This window comes from Jatropha curcas, chromosome 11, assembly GCF_041381405.1.
Source record: "Jatropha curcas cultivar XTBG-Jc1 chromosome 11, XTBG_Jcur_1.0, whole genome shotgun sequence".
In the NCBI taxonomy this organism is placed as follows: Eukaryota; Viridiplantae; Streptophyta; class Magnoliopsida; order Malpighiales; family Euphorbiaceae; genus Jatropha; species Jatropha curcas.
Genome location: NC_143161.1, coordinates 2,011,806 through 2,025,136, shown reverse-complemented (window position 1 = coordinate 2,025,136; position 13,331 = coordinate 2,011,806). Strand labels below are relative to the sequence as shown.

General features: G+C 30.2%; 2 protein-coding genes, 2 long non-coding RNA genes and 2 other non-coding genes across 6 annotated transcripts; all 6 read right to left on the bottom strand.

Moving 5' to 3' along the window:
• Positions 1 to 1,603: 1,603 nt before the first annotated feature.
• Positions 1,604 to 4,122, bottom strand: LOC105650150 (putative pre-mRNA-splicing factor ATP-dependent RNA helicase DEAH9). Its single transcript, XM_012237029.4, has 7 exons — positions 3,941 to 4,122; positions 3,701 to 3,845; positions 3,251 to 3,325; positions 2,681 to 2,770; positions 2,375 to 2,454; positions 1,876 to 1,945; positions 1,604 to 1,771 (listed from the first exon to the last, which is right to left on the bottom strand). The coding sequence occupies exons 1-7, from the start codon at positions 4,042 to 4,044 to the stop codon at positions 1,604 to 1,606; spliced, it is 732 nt and encodes a 243-aa protein (XP_012092419.2). The 5' UTR covers positions 4,045 to 4,122.
• Positions 4,123 to 4,926: 804 nt separating this feature from the next.
• Positions 4,927 to 5,701, bottom strand: LOC119369276 (uncharacterized). Its single transcript, XR_005176953.2, has 2 exons — positions 5,611 to 5,701; positions 4,927 to 5,415 (listed from the first exon to the last, which is right to left on the bottom strand). It is a non-coding gene; the product is annotated as an uncharacterized LOC119369276 (long non-coding RNA).
• A 1,541-nt stretch (positions 5,702 to 7,242) lies between these two features.
• On the bottom strand, positions 7,243 to 8,425 carry LOC110011045 (uncharacterized). Its single transcript, XR_002286125.3, has 2 exons — positions 7,659 to 8,425; positions 7,243 to 7,550 (listed from the first exon to the last, which is right to left on the bottom strand). It is a non-coding gene; the product is annotated as an uncharacterized LOC110011045 (long non-coding RNA).
• On the bottom strand, positions 7,763 to 7,860 carry LOC119369279 (small nucleolar RNA SNORD24). The gene has a single exon (XR_005176955.1). It is a non-coding gene; the product is annotated as a small nucleolar RNA SNORD24 (small nucleolar RNA).
• On the bottom strand, positions 7,941 to 8,018 carry LOC119369281 (small nucleolar RNA R12). The gene has a single exon (XR_005176957.1). It is a non-coding gene; the product is annotated as a small nucleolar RNA R12 (small nucleolar RNA).
• A 388-nt stretch (positions 8,426 to 8,813) lies between the features above and the next one.
• Positions 8,814 to 12,683, bottom strand: LOC105649626 (antitermination NusB domain-containing protein). The gene is made up of 7 exons (XM_012236329.4): positions 12,253 to 12,683; positions 11,773 to 11,849; positions 11,528 to 11,662; positions 10,596 to 10,650; positions 10,389 to 10,476; positions 9,450 to 9,548; positions 8,814 to 9,322 (listed from the first exon to the last, which is right to left on the bottom strand). The coding sequence occupies exons 1-7, from the start codon at positions 12,591 to 12,593 to the stop codon at positions 9,185 to 9,187; spliced, it is 933 nt and encodes a 310-aa protein (XP_012091719.1). The 5' UTR covers positions 12,594 to 12,683; the 3' UTR covers positions 8,814 to 9,184.
• Between the last annotated feature and the right edge of the window lie 648 nt (positions 12,684 to 13,331).

The following is a 13,331-nucleotide window of genomic DNA, read 5'->3' as shown; positions in this document are numbered from 1 at the left end:
CTTAAACTTATTATTTAGAAATAAAAAGCAACATAATCCACATTTTGATTCAATTTACCCTTTAAAGTTATAATTATTCAATTTGCATTAAAAAAACTCAAATTCAAAGGTTTTGAGCAAATTGGTCGTGAAGTATAAGTTCAAAGGATATATTGGACCAAAATATCGAATTTTTGTCCCCGATAATAACTTCAAGGGCTATATTGAATTTTATTTCTTTTATATGTGTGAAGTATAAATTGTCCAACTTAGGGCAACCTGAAATAATATTTTTGAAATTAAACTGTAAATAACTAGTTGTGAAATTCTAAAATTGATTTAAACTATTTTTAAATATAAAATTAAATTAAGTTAAAATAAGCTAATAAAGTTTGATTTATTTTTTTAAAATGGCCAAAGTAAATAAGTTAATAAATTTAAGTGCATATAATTCTATTATAATTATCAAGTTATAGTGTATAGAATATATAATTTCACAACATTTAATTTTATTATAGAATAAAAAAATATTCACTCCATGATAAAAAAAACAACACTAGTAGTTATAATAAAAAATAAAATTAAATCAACTTGATAGTTAAAAATTGAATACATGTAACGATAATTATACTTAAGATTATAATATTTTATGCATAAATAAAAAATACAATATAGAAATTATCAAAATTCGATTGCAATAGATAACTAATAATATAGATAACCCAACAATATTAAATAAAAATTAATAAAATTAAAATTAATACATTAATGATAAACAATGACAAATTGAGTGATAAGCGTTCGACAAACTCTTGACAATACTAATAATGAAAATAAAGAACTATTGATAGTAAAAGTAAATAAAACTTGCATATATAAAATATTTATATATAGTGTACATAATATATAATTTTTAATTAAAATAGGACAAAACGTTTACAATAGAATTACATTTTTCTAATTAAAATAGGACAAAAATTTCTATAATATACATAACATTGATAACACATAATATAATATTGATATTGAATTAAAATTAATACACCAATAATCAATAATAATAATTCAAGGATGGGTGGTTTGATGTAACCTTCGATAATAAAATAAAGAAACTTTTAATGGCGAAATAATAAAACTTGCATAGATAAAATAATTATATATAAAGTTAATTATAATTTTTAATTAAGTTATTGCAAATTCTGTATAATAGAATTATAATATCTTAATTAAGATATGATAAAACTTCTACAATAGTATTATAATTTTCTAATTATGATATGACAATTTTTATAATAAGATGATAATTTTCTAATTAAAACATGATCACTTCTACTTTATGAAATTAATTTTTAAAATTTTAATTAGGACATGCCTTCTCAATTGCGATTGTATTAAAATTTTCACTATATTAAATTTATCGCGATTATATCGTAATCTATTAAAGGTTTGTTGTTTTCTTCTAATAGTTTATTATTTTCTTTGTTACCGACAGAATTTAAATTTAAATATAAAATTAATATAACCAATCAGATCAAATTATTTTTATTTTTTAAATTAATAAAATTAAAATCTTTAAAAAATAATTTTATGAATACATAAATTTAATAGACCTATTTTAGTAATCTCAATGTTCCACCTTCATCTTCATTTTCATTTTGATATATATTACAGATTTAATCATATAAAGGCAAATTATTAGGCCTATTTTTATGGAAGATATGAAATATTTTTTTATATAATCTATTGTAGCAGATGAGATTATCAAACGCAGCTCAGGTCGTCGTCGCTGGATCTTAAGTTGAAATTATGAAAAGGTTAAAAAAAGTGCAAACACAATGAAGTTGGACAAAATTTTTATTTTATTAAATGACAGATCATGGATACTTAAACTTTTACCTTTTTCAGGAGACCCAACAAAATATCAGTCGAAATAGACCTTTCATGAGCCTCATCAACCATTATGACACTGGGATTTTAGGTTATGGACAAGGTTAAGTACACATTGGAGGAAAAAATAAAACTTTTAAAATAAGATAAGAGGGTGGAAGGAAAGTGAGAGTCATGGATATCAAATAATAATGCATAAAGTAACCCTAAAGCTATTAAAAAACAACTCCTTGTTATTCATGGATCAACAAATACTTGTGAATGCCAATCAAAGCATCTTCACCACTAATTAATTGGACAATTCAGCTCTTCGTGGCCTAATGGTGTTAATTAAGGCATTCCATACCAGTGCGCAGGCTGTATGTTACTAGTTAACAGCATTTCCAATAAGTTGGCTATAGAAATTATGAGTTTCTATCTAAAAGGAGCATATTGGAAGTAAATGGAGAAATATAGTACCAAAATCAATGTGGCACGACCAAATTTTCTCTAAAATCATAATTAATACCTGTACTTGGTCAAAAGTGGATCATCCATCATTTCTCTTAGTAAAACCCCATCTGTGAGAAATTTTATCCTGGTTAAGCCCTGCACTGCCAAAAAAAGATAACTTGAGCATTCATAGTGCCAGAGCAGAACCAAAAAGGTCACAATGTAATTGCATAGATAGTCCATTTTAATGCATCAGATACCAAAATTCACAGTGTATAATGCCAGTCAATGATTAAGTATTTGCGCTAGCAACAATGAAATCTAAGAGATGCTAAAACAAGGGATAAAAACTTGAGAATATAAAGGAAATAAGTTGTCTCACTGAATTTGTAAGATCCTCAAATCGAATTGTGCAGCCAACTTCCTCTACAAGCCTAACCCCCATCTCTTCAGCCACCCTTGAAGCAACTGCCTGATCATTAGCGTCAAATATTGATTGCAAGACATATAATATAACAAAACAAAACCACCATATAAACTGTAGTAAATTGAAATAATATTAAGAAAAACTAGGATGCTCAAATTTACTAAATGACTTGCAGATGCTTAATGTTTTGCATCCAAGATAATAGTTATCATTTTCTTCAACAATGGGGGCAAAATATTTTGCTGTTTTATGGACATATATTCTACTAAGGCATGAATTACAACATCATTCTTTCAAGAATTGAATATCATGAGCTATTGTAAGATCACTTATATAACATTTTCAAAACATTTTGAGTTTTCATACTTCTGCTTAGATGGTACTTAGGATTTCTTTGTACAATTAATTCTAAAGTAAGATTCACATTGTCCTAACTCCTAACAACTCAAGTGAACAAACATGTATATGTGCAAGGAGGCGAACAGAAATGGATTTAAAAGCAGTAGTTCAAGGATAGGAAAGCACCTGGACTGCCAATCGTCTTGGTTGGGTGCAAGCTATGATACGTCCACCATCAGCCCAACCTGCTTCTTTAAGGTACTGTAATGTAATTCAAGCATACAATAATTTACAATTGAGTGTGTTATTGCCACTCATTAAACAATTTCCAAAAGACTAAGCAACATCTATGGCGAAGATTGAAGAACTTTTTGGTGATTCAAAAGATATAAACATTAAGACATCAAATAAAACGCAGATGAGAGGCTTGTAAATTGTAGCTAGCTCTCTCTGCCGTTCAAAAGAGATTCAATTATAACATCACACTTCATAATAAATAAACAGCAAATAGCACTTGACTTAACTCGAAAAGGAGAAGCATAAATATAACAAGAACAGACTGTATTAGGCTATCAGCATTCCGAAATGAACTTTGAGAGTTAAAACATCAATTGAAAGCTGAGAAACTTAAATAACCTGAGGAATCTGTGTGGTTTTGCCGCTGCCAGTCTCACCGACAATAATGGTAGTGCCGTGAGTCTCCACCAAATACAAAATTTCCGTTCTGTACCTGTACACAGGCAATCTCTGTCTCTGCTTTTCAATACTCGCATATCCATACCTGCAAACCAAGCAGGTACCCTCAAAAAAAGCACGTGTAATTATAAATACTCGTGTATACAGTACAAAACCAAACAGTAGCTGCGATGTGTTTACCCCGATGAAGAGGAGGAGATGGTGGAGGAGAAGAAAAGGACGCCCCCTTCTTTGTCGTCGAGGATGGGAGGCTTCTCGGTGCCTGGTTTCCAAAACTGTGACATTTTCCCTCCGTTTTCGAGCTTTTGCTGTCTACAGTGTTTAGCTATCAGTCAGTCAGTCAGTCATTCCTAATAAGAATGGTTTTTTTCTTCTCCCAATTTCGATTTTTATTTTGGTAAATTAATATTTGATCCTTGCAGTTTGGTGGTGTTGATTGTTTAGTCACTATCTTTTTAAAAATATATGAACCTGTCTATATAGTTTGCTCTCATTGGAGAAATAGGTCCTTTCGACTAAATTTGACATATTTCTTGGTATTTATACAGCTTTGTTTGCTATTTAATATTTCAAATTATTATTTAAAATATTTTGCATTTAGACAAAAAATTTTAGATAATTTAACGAGGTAAAGTTTAGAGATAGACAAGAGATTTTATGAGATAATAGAGATATGATAGCAATGTAAATCAAAACTGAGAGATTAAATAGTTAATTGTTCTATTTATTCTCCTAATTTTATATTTAATGTTCAGTAATGTACAACGAGATGGATTCAAATCCTTCTGTTTGGATAGGCCGAATAAACCCAAGCGGATACGTCTTTGCTTTAGAGGCCAAATCCATTTGAGAATAACCCATACATCATTTTCCTGTATAGGCCCATTCCAGAATGACCCTCCAAAAATTGTAAAATTACACACACCTTTAACTTTTTACTTTTTACCCTTTTCTTTAGTAAGTTTTACTGCTTATTTTAAAATTATTAATTATATTCTATTTTTTAATTCTCTCTGCAATTCATAGGAAAATGTCAAGTTGTCGAGTGATTCAAATTGGTATAAAAATCACACACACATATAACATATATAGAACACGCCGTTGATATGCTCATGGTGGGTAATTGAGTGAATATCTAATATAATAATAAAAATACACAAAAACAGTAAAATAAATAATGAAATTTTTTAAACTTCATTGAATCTCATTTCCATTGTCCTATTACACTTTATAACTAATAAATAGACTAATAGAATCTCCACAGGGAGAATTTATTTTTAATTAGCAAGATTCAACATTTTAAAAATCATTTTAATATTATTTTTGAATTTTTATAACTTCTCTCTATCACATTAGAAAAGAAGTAGGGAGGGGCAAAATTAGAAAGAGTTTTGAGAATTATGGCTTTTCAAAAATTTAGAAAACCTCTCAAAACTTTTTATTTGGATATTAGCCCCGCTAAAACTTAGTATTGTGATTTGGTTTCGTTCCACAAGGAAAGAAACATTCACAAGTTTGTTGGCTATTTAGACAAATTCCATTGGCAGCATTGCCATGCAGCTTCACGCAATTAGCTTTGCACAGCGCATCGTTGCAATTAGGAAGACCGTATGGAATTGTACAAACGCGTACAGGTTGTGCAGACACTTCGTTTCCTGCAACCATCAATTTTTATTCAGTAAATTTAATTATATCTTATTTTTCATAAAGTATAATATATGAAAAACATTTTTCTATAAAGCGATAACTTAATTAAGTAATTGGTATATTTCTAAATCAACATTAATAACAATATTTACATTTTGTATCTAAATATATGTAATATGTATTTAAGTACTACGAAATTATACCTTTAGAGAGGAAAAGAATAACCAAAAGGATGACAAAAATTTGAAAGCTCCCTCCCTTCATCTTTTTTTTTTTTTCTTCTTCTCTTCCTACTATTGTACTATTCGAGTGTTGTGAATTGAAAATTTGCTATGATGAGGTGATTGTTTAGAGTGCTATATATAGCATTTGTACCCTACAACTTAGAAGATTGTTTGGTATTCTAATTAGTACGTTATAAATATTTGGTAAGTTTTTTAATTGACAGATCGTAGCTGATTTTCATTTAACATAAATCAATATAGAAATAAATAAAGAATCGGTATATATATCGCATTCAATTGTAAATCTATCAGAAATAAATGCAATATAGTAATTACAAACAAATTTCATAATTTGTTAGAGAAAAATTTTATATCATATACCAAATCATATCAGTAATTGTAATATGTACATTGCCATAACAAGCAAGGTTTACGATCCTATATATAACAACTCAATTTTCTATTCTAGTCTTCTTCAAATCTCCTAAAAAAAGTAATAAATCTATCAAAAATAAATATAATGTAGTAATTACATATAAATTTCGTAACTTGTTAGACAAATTTTTCATATATAACTTACCAAATCATATTAATTATTTAAATACATGTATTACCATAGCCTACAAGGCTTCATAAAAAAACTACCTTAAAATAATGATATTTTTTTATGGAAATAAAGTTCAATTTAGAAATAAAAAGCTTCTATTATTAATTTAGAAATAAAATTAATACACCAATAATCAATAATAATAATTCGAGGATGGCTGGTTTGATGTAACCTTCGATAATAAAATAAAGAAACTTTTAATAGCGAAATAATAAAACTTGCATAGATAAAATAATTATATATAAAGTTCATTATAATTTTTAATTAAGTTATTGCAAATTTTCTATAATAGAATTATAATATCTTAATTAAGATATGACAAAACTTCTACAATAATATTATAATTTTCTAATTATGATATTACAATTTTTATAATAAGATGATAATTTTCTAATTAAAACATGATGACTTCTACTTTATGAAATTAATTTTTAAAATTTTAATTAGGACATGCCTTCTCAATTGCGATTGTATTAAAATTTTCACTATATTAAATTTATAGAGATTATATTGTAATCTATTAAAGATTTGTTGTTTTCTTCTAATAGTTTATTATTTTATTTTTTGACTGATAGAATTTAAATTTAAATATAAAATTAATATAACCAATCAAATGAAATTATTTTTATTTTTTCAATTAATAAAATTAAAATCTTTGAAAATAATTTTATGAATATATAAATTTAATAGAGTTCTTTCAGTAATCCCAATGTTCCACCTTCATCTTCATTTTCATATATATTACAGATTTAATCATATAAAGGAAAATTATTAGGCCTATTTTTATGGAAGATATGAGATATCTTTTTATATAATCTATTTACTAAAGTAATAAAGGGAAAATCTTCAATGGTCTCACTCTCTTTTTTTTTTTTTTTTTTTTTCCAAGAGAAATTTAAGATTTTAAATATTTTTTCATGACGGTAAATTGTAATTTGATATTTGAGCATGAAATTACTTTAAATTAAGTGGGTAAAATAAATGTCAAAAAAAACAAAAAAAAGTGGCTAAAATAGCTTTGTGAGTATTATTGGCTCATTGCAAATGAAAATCATACGATTCTATAAATAAAGACTTATATGCCCTTTTGTAAAAGGGGCTTCATTTCAAGTATTCTTACATAGCTCACCACTCAACCTCTCTATACCAAAAAGACAAGTCAAGATTGATCCTTCAAAATGTAGCAATGACGAGTAATCAGTGCTCAAATTTAAAAATTCAAAATTCCGTTTTCAATTGCTTTGCTTCCTTTTCCCAGCAAAATCAAGAACTTAGCTTCCAATATAATTCGAGTATTACAAATTGGAATTGCCTGTAAAAGAAAAAAATCATGACACCCCAAATAGCAAAGTGAGAAGGAGAATCGTATTGGAACATTGTTACTTAACGGTATTGAACATTTCTTTAATAATTTTCTTACAAATTTGAGTTGTATATTTAGGAGAAATCGAGTTAAAAAATGGCAATCAATCCTTTAAACTGGTGAAATACAGTATGAAACTTGATATGGCAGATCCTAGTCAAGGCCTCAGAGATCTTGGTGGAAAAGAATCATCAACTGGGGAATTCCTTCGTTAGAATCCCATCAAGAGTAGCAAATATTTTTTCTCACATCACCGGCCTATATATTATCTTTAAAACAAATTTCTAAACTCATTTTCTTAAAAAAAGAAAAAAAGTACAAAAAAAAGGTATAATGATGAAGAGTCAGAAGTAGCTGGTAACTATCATATTTAGTAAAATCAGTGGGAATCCGTCTGATTTGTTTCATCATCCTCCATCACCATCACACCCTTTTCATGGATTTCAATTGTATCTACCTTGTCACCGATAATTCCTAAAGAAAGGAGAGGAAAATCGGAGCTAAAGGCAGAGTATACATGAAATTGAAAAATTTCATGCATACAAAATAAAACAATTACTATTGCCTAACGATAGATTCCTTGATCTATCTCCGATTTCGGAAGAGATCAAAGAATTGCAATATTAGGCTTCAAAATATTGCAAAAGAGTTATCATATCCTAAGACTACAAACACAGAGACCTAATATGAAGAATTATAAAATTGCAGAGATCCGCTTCTGTGCGTTCTCTGGCTGTCACCGCTCACCAGCCACCAGTGCTGCCATGGAGCTTAGTTATTTATAGAGAAGAGAAGAGAAGAGAAGAGAAGGGCGAGAAAGAAACCCTAGACCTAGATAGTATTTGAACTGGAGTCTGCTAGTTACTATTTAGAATTAGAAGTTGGGCTGGGCCCTTTTATGTTCTTTGCACCCAGCCCACTACTTTCCTCCTGTCAACCGTCAACCACCTCAACACATTATGCAGGCTTTTTCAAAATTTAAAAATAATATTAAATTACAACAATTTATACTGGAAATATCACAATAGATGTAGTCATTTATTTATTTAATAAAATAAATTCAATTTCTATGCAGGAGTTAAATATTATCTAAAATTTATGTCACATTAAATCCATTTTTAAATACATAATTCTATAATTGTATGCTTGTAAAACAAAATTTGCAATTGGGTTTTACCATGCTTGTAAATGGATTTGGATGGGACATTACACTTCATGCAAAAATTTTGAAATTTCTACATTACACATGCCTGTTTTAAAATGTTGTAAACAAGAGCCAATGACTACTAATCCATCATTATCCTAAACATGGAAGTTGCTACAACAAACCATAGCAAGAACAAAAAGAATAATATATTGAGATACATATTATACAAGTTTCTGGTCTACCATCCGGTTTACACTTTTGGACACAATGCAAACTAGCAAAATAGGAACCTGTTGAGGCTTCAAGGAAACTGGAAGTAAAAGGGAAATTAAAGTAGCTCTTCCAAGACCAGCAAGATGGTATTCAAACTGGGGCTTTTTTTTTCCTTCAGGGATCTCACAACCACAGCAGATAAAAGTCTTAATGAGTTTGTACTTCATACTTCTACCTTCTGATTAGCATCTGTAGCCCGAGCCTCATTGGTTCCTGATAGATCCTTCATAAAAGACCTAAGACACCCATTAATTATGCGCGGTGCTGACCCGTCACAGAACCGTTTAGCAAGATCGATAGCCTTCATTAATAACCAAAGTGATTAAACAGGATTAAGTTGGCATTGGATAAAGATTTGGAAGATAACGGCATTCAAAATGTAAGTCAAGCATAGATGAGCAATGATCAAGGAGAAGGATAAAAGTTACCTCATTAATAACAATCTGGTGTCGTGTTCCAAGAACTGTGATCTCGGACATTGCCAAATGGAGGATACAAAATTCTAAAATTCTGCCAGCTGGTTGATTCTGATGTTACAGTACAATAAACTTGTGAGATGTTGATGTGTTTGAATAAAATTTGACAAATTTGCCATCAAACTCTTGAAGATAATAAATTCTTAGCAGCTGTTAACACTGATAAGTTGACAGGCTTTCAGTCTCAGCTACATGGATGGATATTGTATGTATTGCATCTTAAAAACTAAGAAATTATCTAGAATGATGCTAGTTGGATTCGACCTTCCACGATTGGGCACACAAGGCAGTTTTAGGATTCCTAACCCTTTAAACTATTATAGTCTCTCTCTGCTTGGACAACTTTTTGACTGATCAGATACGCAATTAAGAAGCAAGTGGATTGCAGTTGCAAATTCAATTTTGAATCAAACTCACGGACGACTCAACATCCAACACCAAAAACAGATCATCATTAAGATGCACACAAAGAAAACAAAAGGCTTATGGAAAAAAAATCCATGTTTCATTCAGGTTGCATTTAGATAGGTACAGGTCAAGTGAAATGATTTAGAATTCATAACCTAGTTTAAATTACTTCAATAATACCGAAATACATTGTGTTCGTTCACTGGGTATATTCAAGAGTTTGCATGAATGTTTAAACATGAATTTGAATCCTTGTGTCAAAGGTGTAATTTTACGTGCTCTAGCATTGGGTTGAAGCATTTTTTTTCCACTCGCAAGTTCAAATAGTTGTACAATTTGAACTAAAAACTCATTCAAAACCTTGAATTTTAAATTCTCTATTGAAATGCAACCTCAAAGAATACCTATGAAGCAAACGAAAGAAATAAACTAAAGCGAACTTGAAAATAATGAATTTGTGCAATAAAAATCAAACATCCAAACCTTCCAATTAGGCGGAGAAACTTTGTCTATAATAAGGACATGGCTATCCCACTTATCTACAACTGCAACTAGAAGCTTCCTTGTGAAACTGCCAGTAAGCATATAAATACTATCAGAAACATCTTACTAGATTATGTTTCTCTCTCTTCCTCCTGTTGTAGACATAAGCTCTAGTTAACATAATTAAGTTATAATGGAGTAGTTTACCGCAAAAGTAATTTGCTGTACACCAACTTTGGAGGAGCTGAAAGGACTTCTTCTTCTGAATTACAAAGAAACGAGATGGATTCAGATATTCAAAGTAGAAAATGGGAAATTAAGCTTATATGAAAGACACATAAGGAATTATTCTATAGCCTGTGGAATCAGATTCTAGTACATTATGTGGTCGCCAGATATAAAATCCAATAGACTTTCTCTTTCCGTGTCTCAGTACAGTCAATAATATACTTCATGCAATGGCTCAAATGAAAAAGAACAATTAAAAGTAGTTAACCTGAAATGAATGTTCCTGGTACAACCATGATAGGTATAACAATCACAGTCCAACTTGTTCTATTTCTATGTAGTTGCATATTGAGCTATACTTGACTGCATGTTTAAACCTGTATCCTACACTGTTGACATCCCCTCAACATGCCAACAATAATTAAAATAGTGAACAACTTAGACAAATGATAGCTATCAGGATTTTGTGCAGAAATACCTGATGGCTTTCCACATAGTGGAAAATATTGCTGCATCTACATGAATAGTGGAGAGTATGAAAGTTGAAACTTTTAGCACAACTATAGTAATGCTGCTTATACCTATAGCCTTCAGGGTTTTAATGGTGAAAAATTTTACAAAATAAAAGGCCTGGTTTGGCCAGTGATTGGTGGTTGTTGGCAACCTAAAAGAACTTCATAGTGAACATAAGAGTATAACAATTATATTGCTAATTGAAATGAATTTTGCATGTGGATGTGCAACGGCTGGAATTTAGATGCGGTGTAATGACTTGCAAAATGAATGAGACGTCAAAAAAAAAAAAAGCAATACATCATGAGCAATAAGCATGAACATGCCCCATTTGTAAGAATAAGAGGCTTTAGCAACTTGGATAGCCAGTATAAAGTTTAATTCAAGAGCATGATTACCGACTGCAGATTCTTTTTCATCACTTTGCTGAAGCTTGTCTGCTTCTTCAACTGTTTCAGCTGTAACAGGAGGTCCCCCAAAGCTCATATGATTATATTCCATCAATGATGCCTTGTTAAATTCATAACCAGGTTCTGCATGTTAGAGTTGAAAAGAATTCAATAAGATAAACAGATAGCTCTAAAGAAAAAATGATTAAAAATTCAAATTTACTTTATGTTAAGAATAATTAATAGAGCATTACCTCTTCTTGCATTCATTCGTTTTTCAAAAAGTCTAATTGGGTCGGAGCCTTCCAAACATGCTGCATATATCGTCAATCTTGCGAGTTGCAACCAACACCCATAAAATAAAATTATCAGAATGGAGAGAAAGAGAAACCTAGAAGAATTTCTAAGGCTCTTAAAGGGAAAATTAACATTACGACTGCAATTATTAACAGGACAACGAAATGAAATGAGCAAGGCAAAGATTGAAATTTTATTGAAGCAGATAGGTAAAAAAAGTTTGCGCATCGCACATTTGTGAAAATAACTAAATGAAATTACTTAAAAACGCATTAATTTAAAATTTAAATAGAAAGGGGATGAATATTACATTCTTTTGCATCACATTTTTACCGAGGAAAGTTACAAAATATAGTTATTTGGAAGCCTAAAAACCAAAACCCAGAAATCATTTTACAATCCACTAATATAGACATAAAAAGAAAGAAAGGACATACAGAGCGAGCTCCCGAGCGGCTCTGGGGCTGCAAAACCTGCCACTCTTATCAATCTTTGGCATCATTTCTTTTCCCTTCGTTGAATTCTCCGTTGCTTTCTCAATCACGAATGCAGAAGTACGAAGAGAGCTTCTAGGGGTAGGAGACGCGACTGCCACCAGCGTTTGCCTCTTCGCTTGCAAATTGGACATAAGGCCTAAACTCGCCTTTTGGCTTTTCCAAATAGAAGAAGATAAAGACCGTGACCATTGAACAGTGAATTTGAGATGTGTTTTTAAAGAATAATGATTTGAAGACGAAGAGTAAGAATTTGAACAGCTTAAAATTGAGCTTCCCTCCATTCCTCTTCTTCTTCTACCGTGGTTTGTACTTCTGGAGGTCTCGGATGGTATGGATAACAATATCTGTTTTGTACAGAGTTGGACATTCACATTGCTGTCTCAGTATGAGATAATATCTACGCTCATATACCGACGTCGTTTTCGAGCGCGCAAAATGGACGTTTAATTTAGTTAATCATCGCAGTTGCCTATTTATTTTGGCAAGAAAAACGACAATTGTTGATAGGAGAGGAGTGTGCCTAAATTTCTGTCGTTCGGTAAAATCTAATTTGCTTAATGATGTCTAAGTGGGCCATTGAAGCCCATCAAAAGACATCAATGGAGCAAACCGTCGAGCCAGCCTTGTTTCATGATCAAGGGTCCTCCGGTCCGCTCGAAACAGATCGAAGGGTTTTCAATTTCAGTTTTGTTTTTTTAGGTCAGATCCTTAATTCCTATTCACCGCCATTTAGCTCTCTCTTTGGCAAATAAATTAATTCATCCTTGAAATTTAATTACATTAAATGATTTAAAGAATGTTGATAGGTCACTTAATTTTAAGTATAAATTCATAATTCATAACTAGAATACTCTTTCATTTATATTAAAAAATTTAATTGATTTCTTTAACTTGCTCCATTTTAATTTTTATTTTTTAAATTGCTTCAAACTGTTAAACCGAATCAAACTACTACAAAATGTTTAATTTGATTTCATTTTAATTTTAATTTCATTTTAAGTTTTATTTCATTATTATTT

Excerpts from the sequence above, each read along its gene's own strand:
- LOC105650150 (XM_012237029.4), bottom strand. The coding sequence starts at position 4,044 with ATGTCACAGTTTTGGAAACCAGGCACCGAGAAGCCTCCCATCCTCGAC. Across the intron at positions 2,455-2,680 it reads TTGAGGATCTTACAAATTCA|GGCTTAACCAGGATAAAATT; the intron begins GTGAGACAACTT and ends TTGGCAGTGCAG. Across the intron at positions 1,772-1,875 it reads TGTTGGGTCTCCTGAAAAAG|ATCCAGCGACGACGACCTGA; the intron begins GTAAAAGTTTAA and ends TTTCAACTTAAG.
- LOC105649626 (XM_012236329.4), bottom strand. The coding sequence starts at position 12,593 with ATGGAGGGAAGCTCAATTTTAAGCTGTTCAAATTCTTACTCTTCGTCT. Across the intron at positions 10,651-11,527 it reads TGAAAAAGAATCTGCAGTCG|AAGAAGAAGTCCTTTCAGCT; the intron begins GTAATCATGCTC and ends TTTGTAATTCAG. Across the intron at positions 9,549-10,388 it reads TTTCTCCGCCTAATTGGAAG|AATCAACCAGCTGGCAGAAT; the intron begins GTTTGGATGTTT and ends CTGTAACATCAG.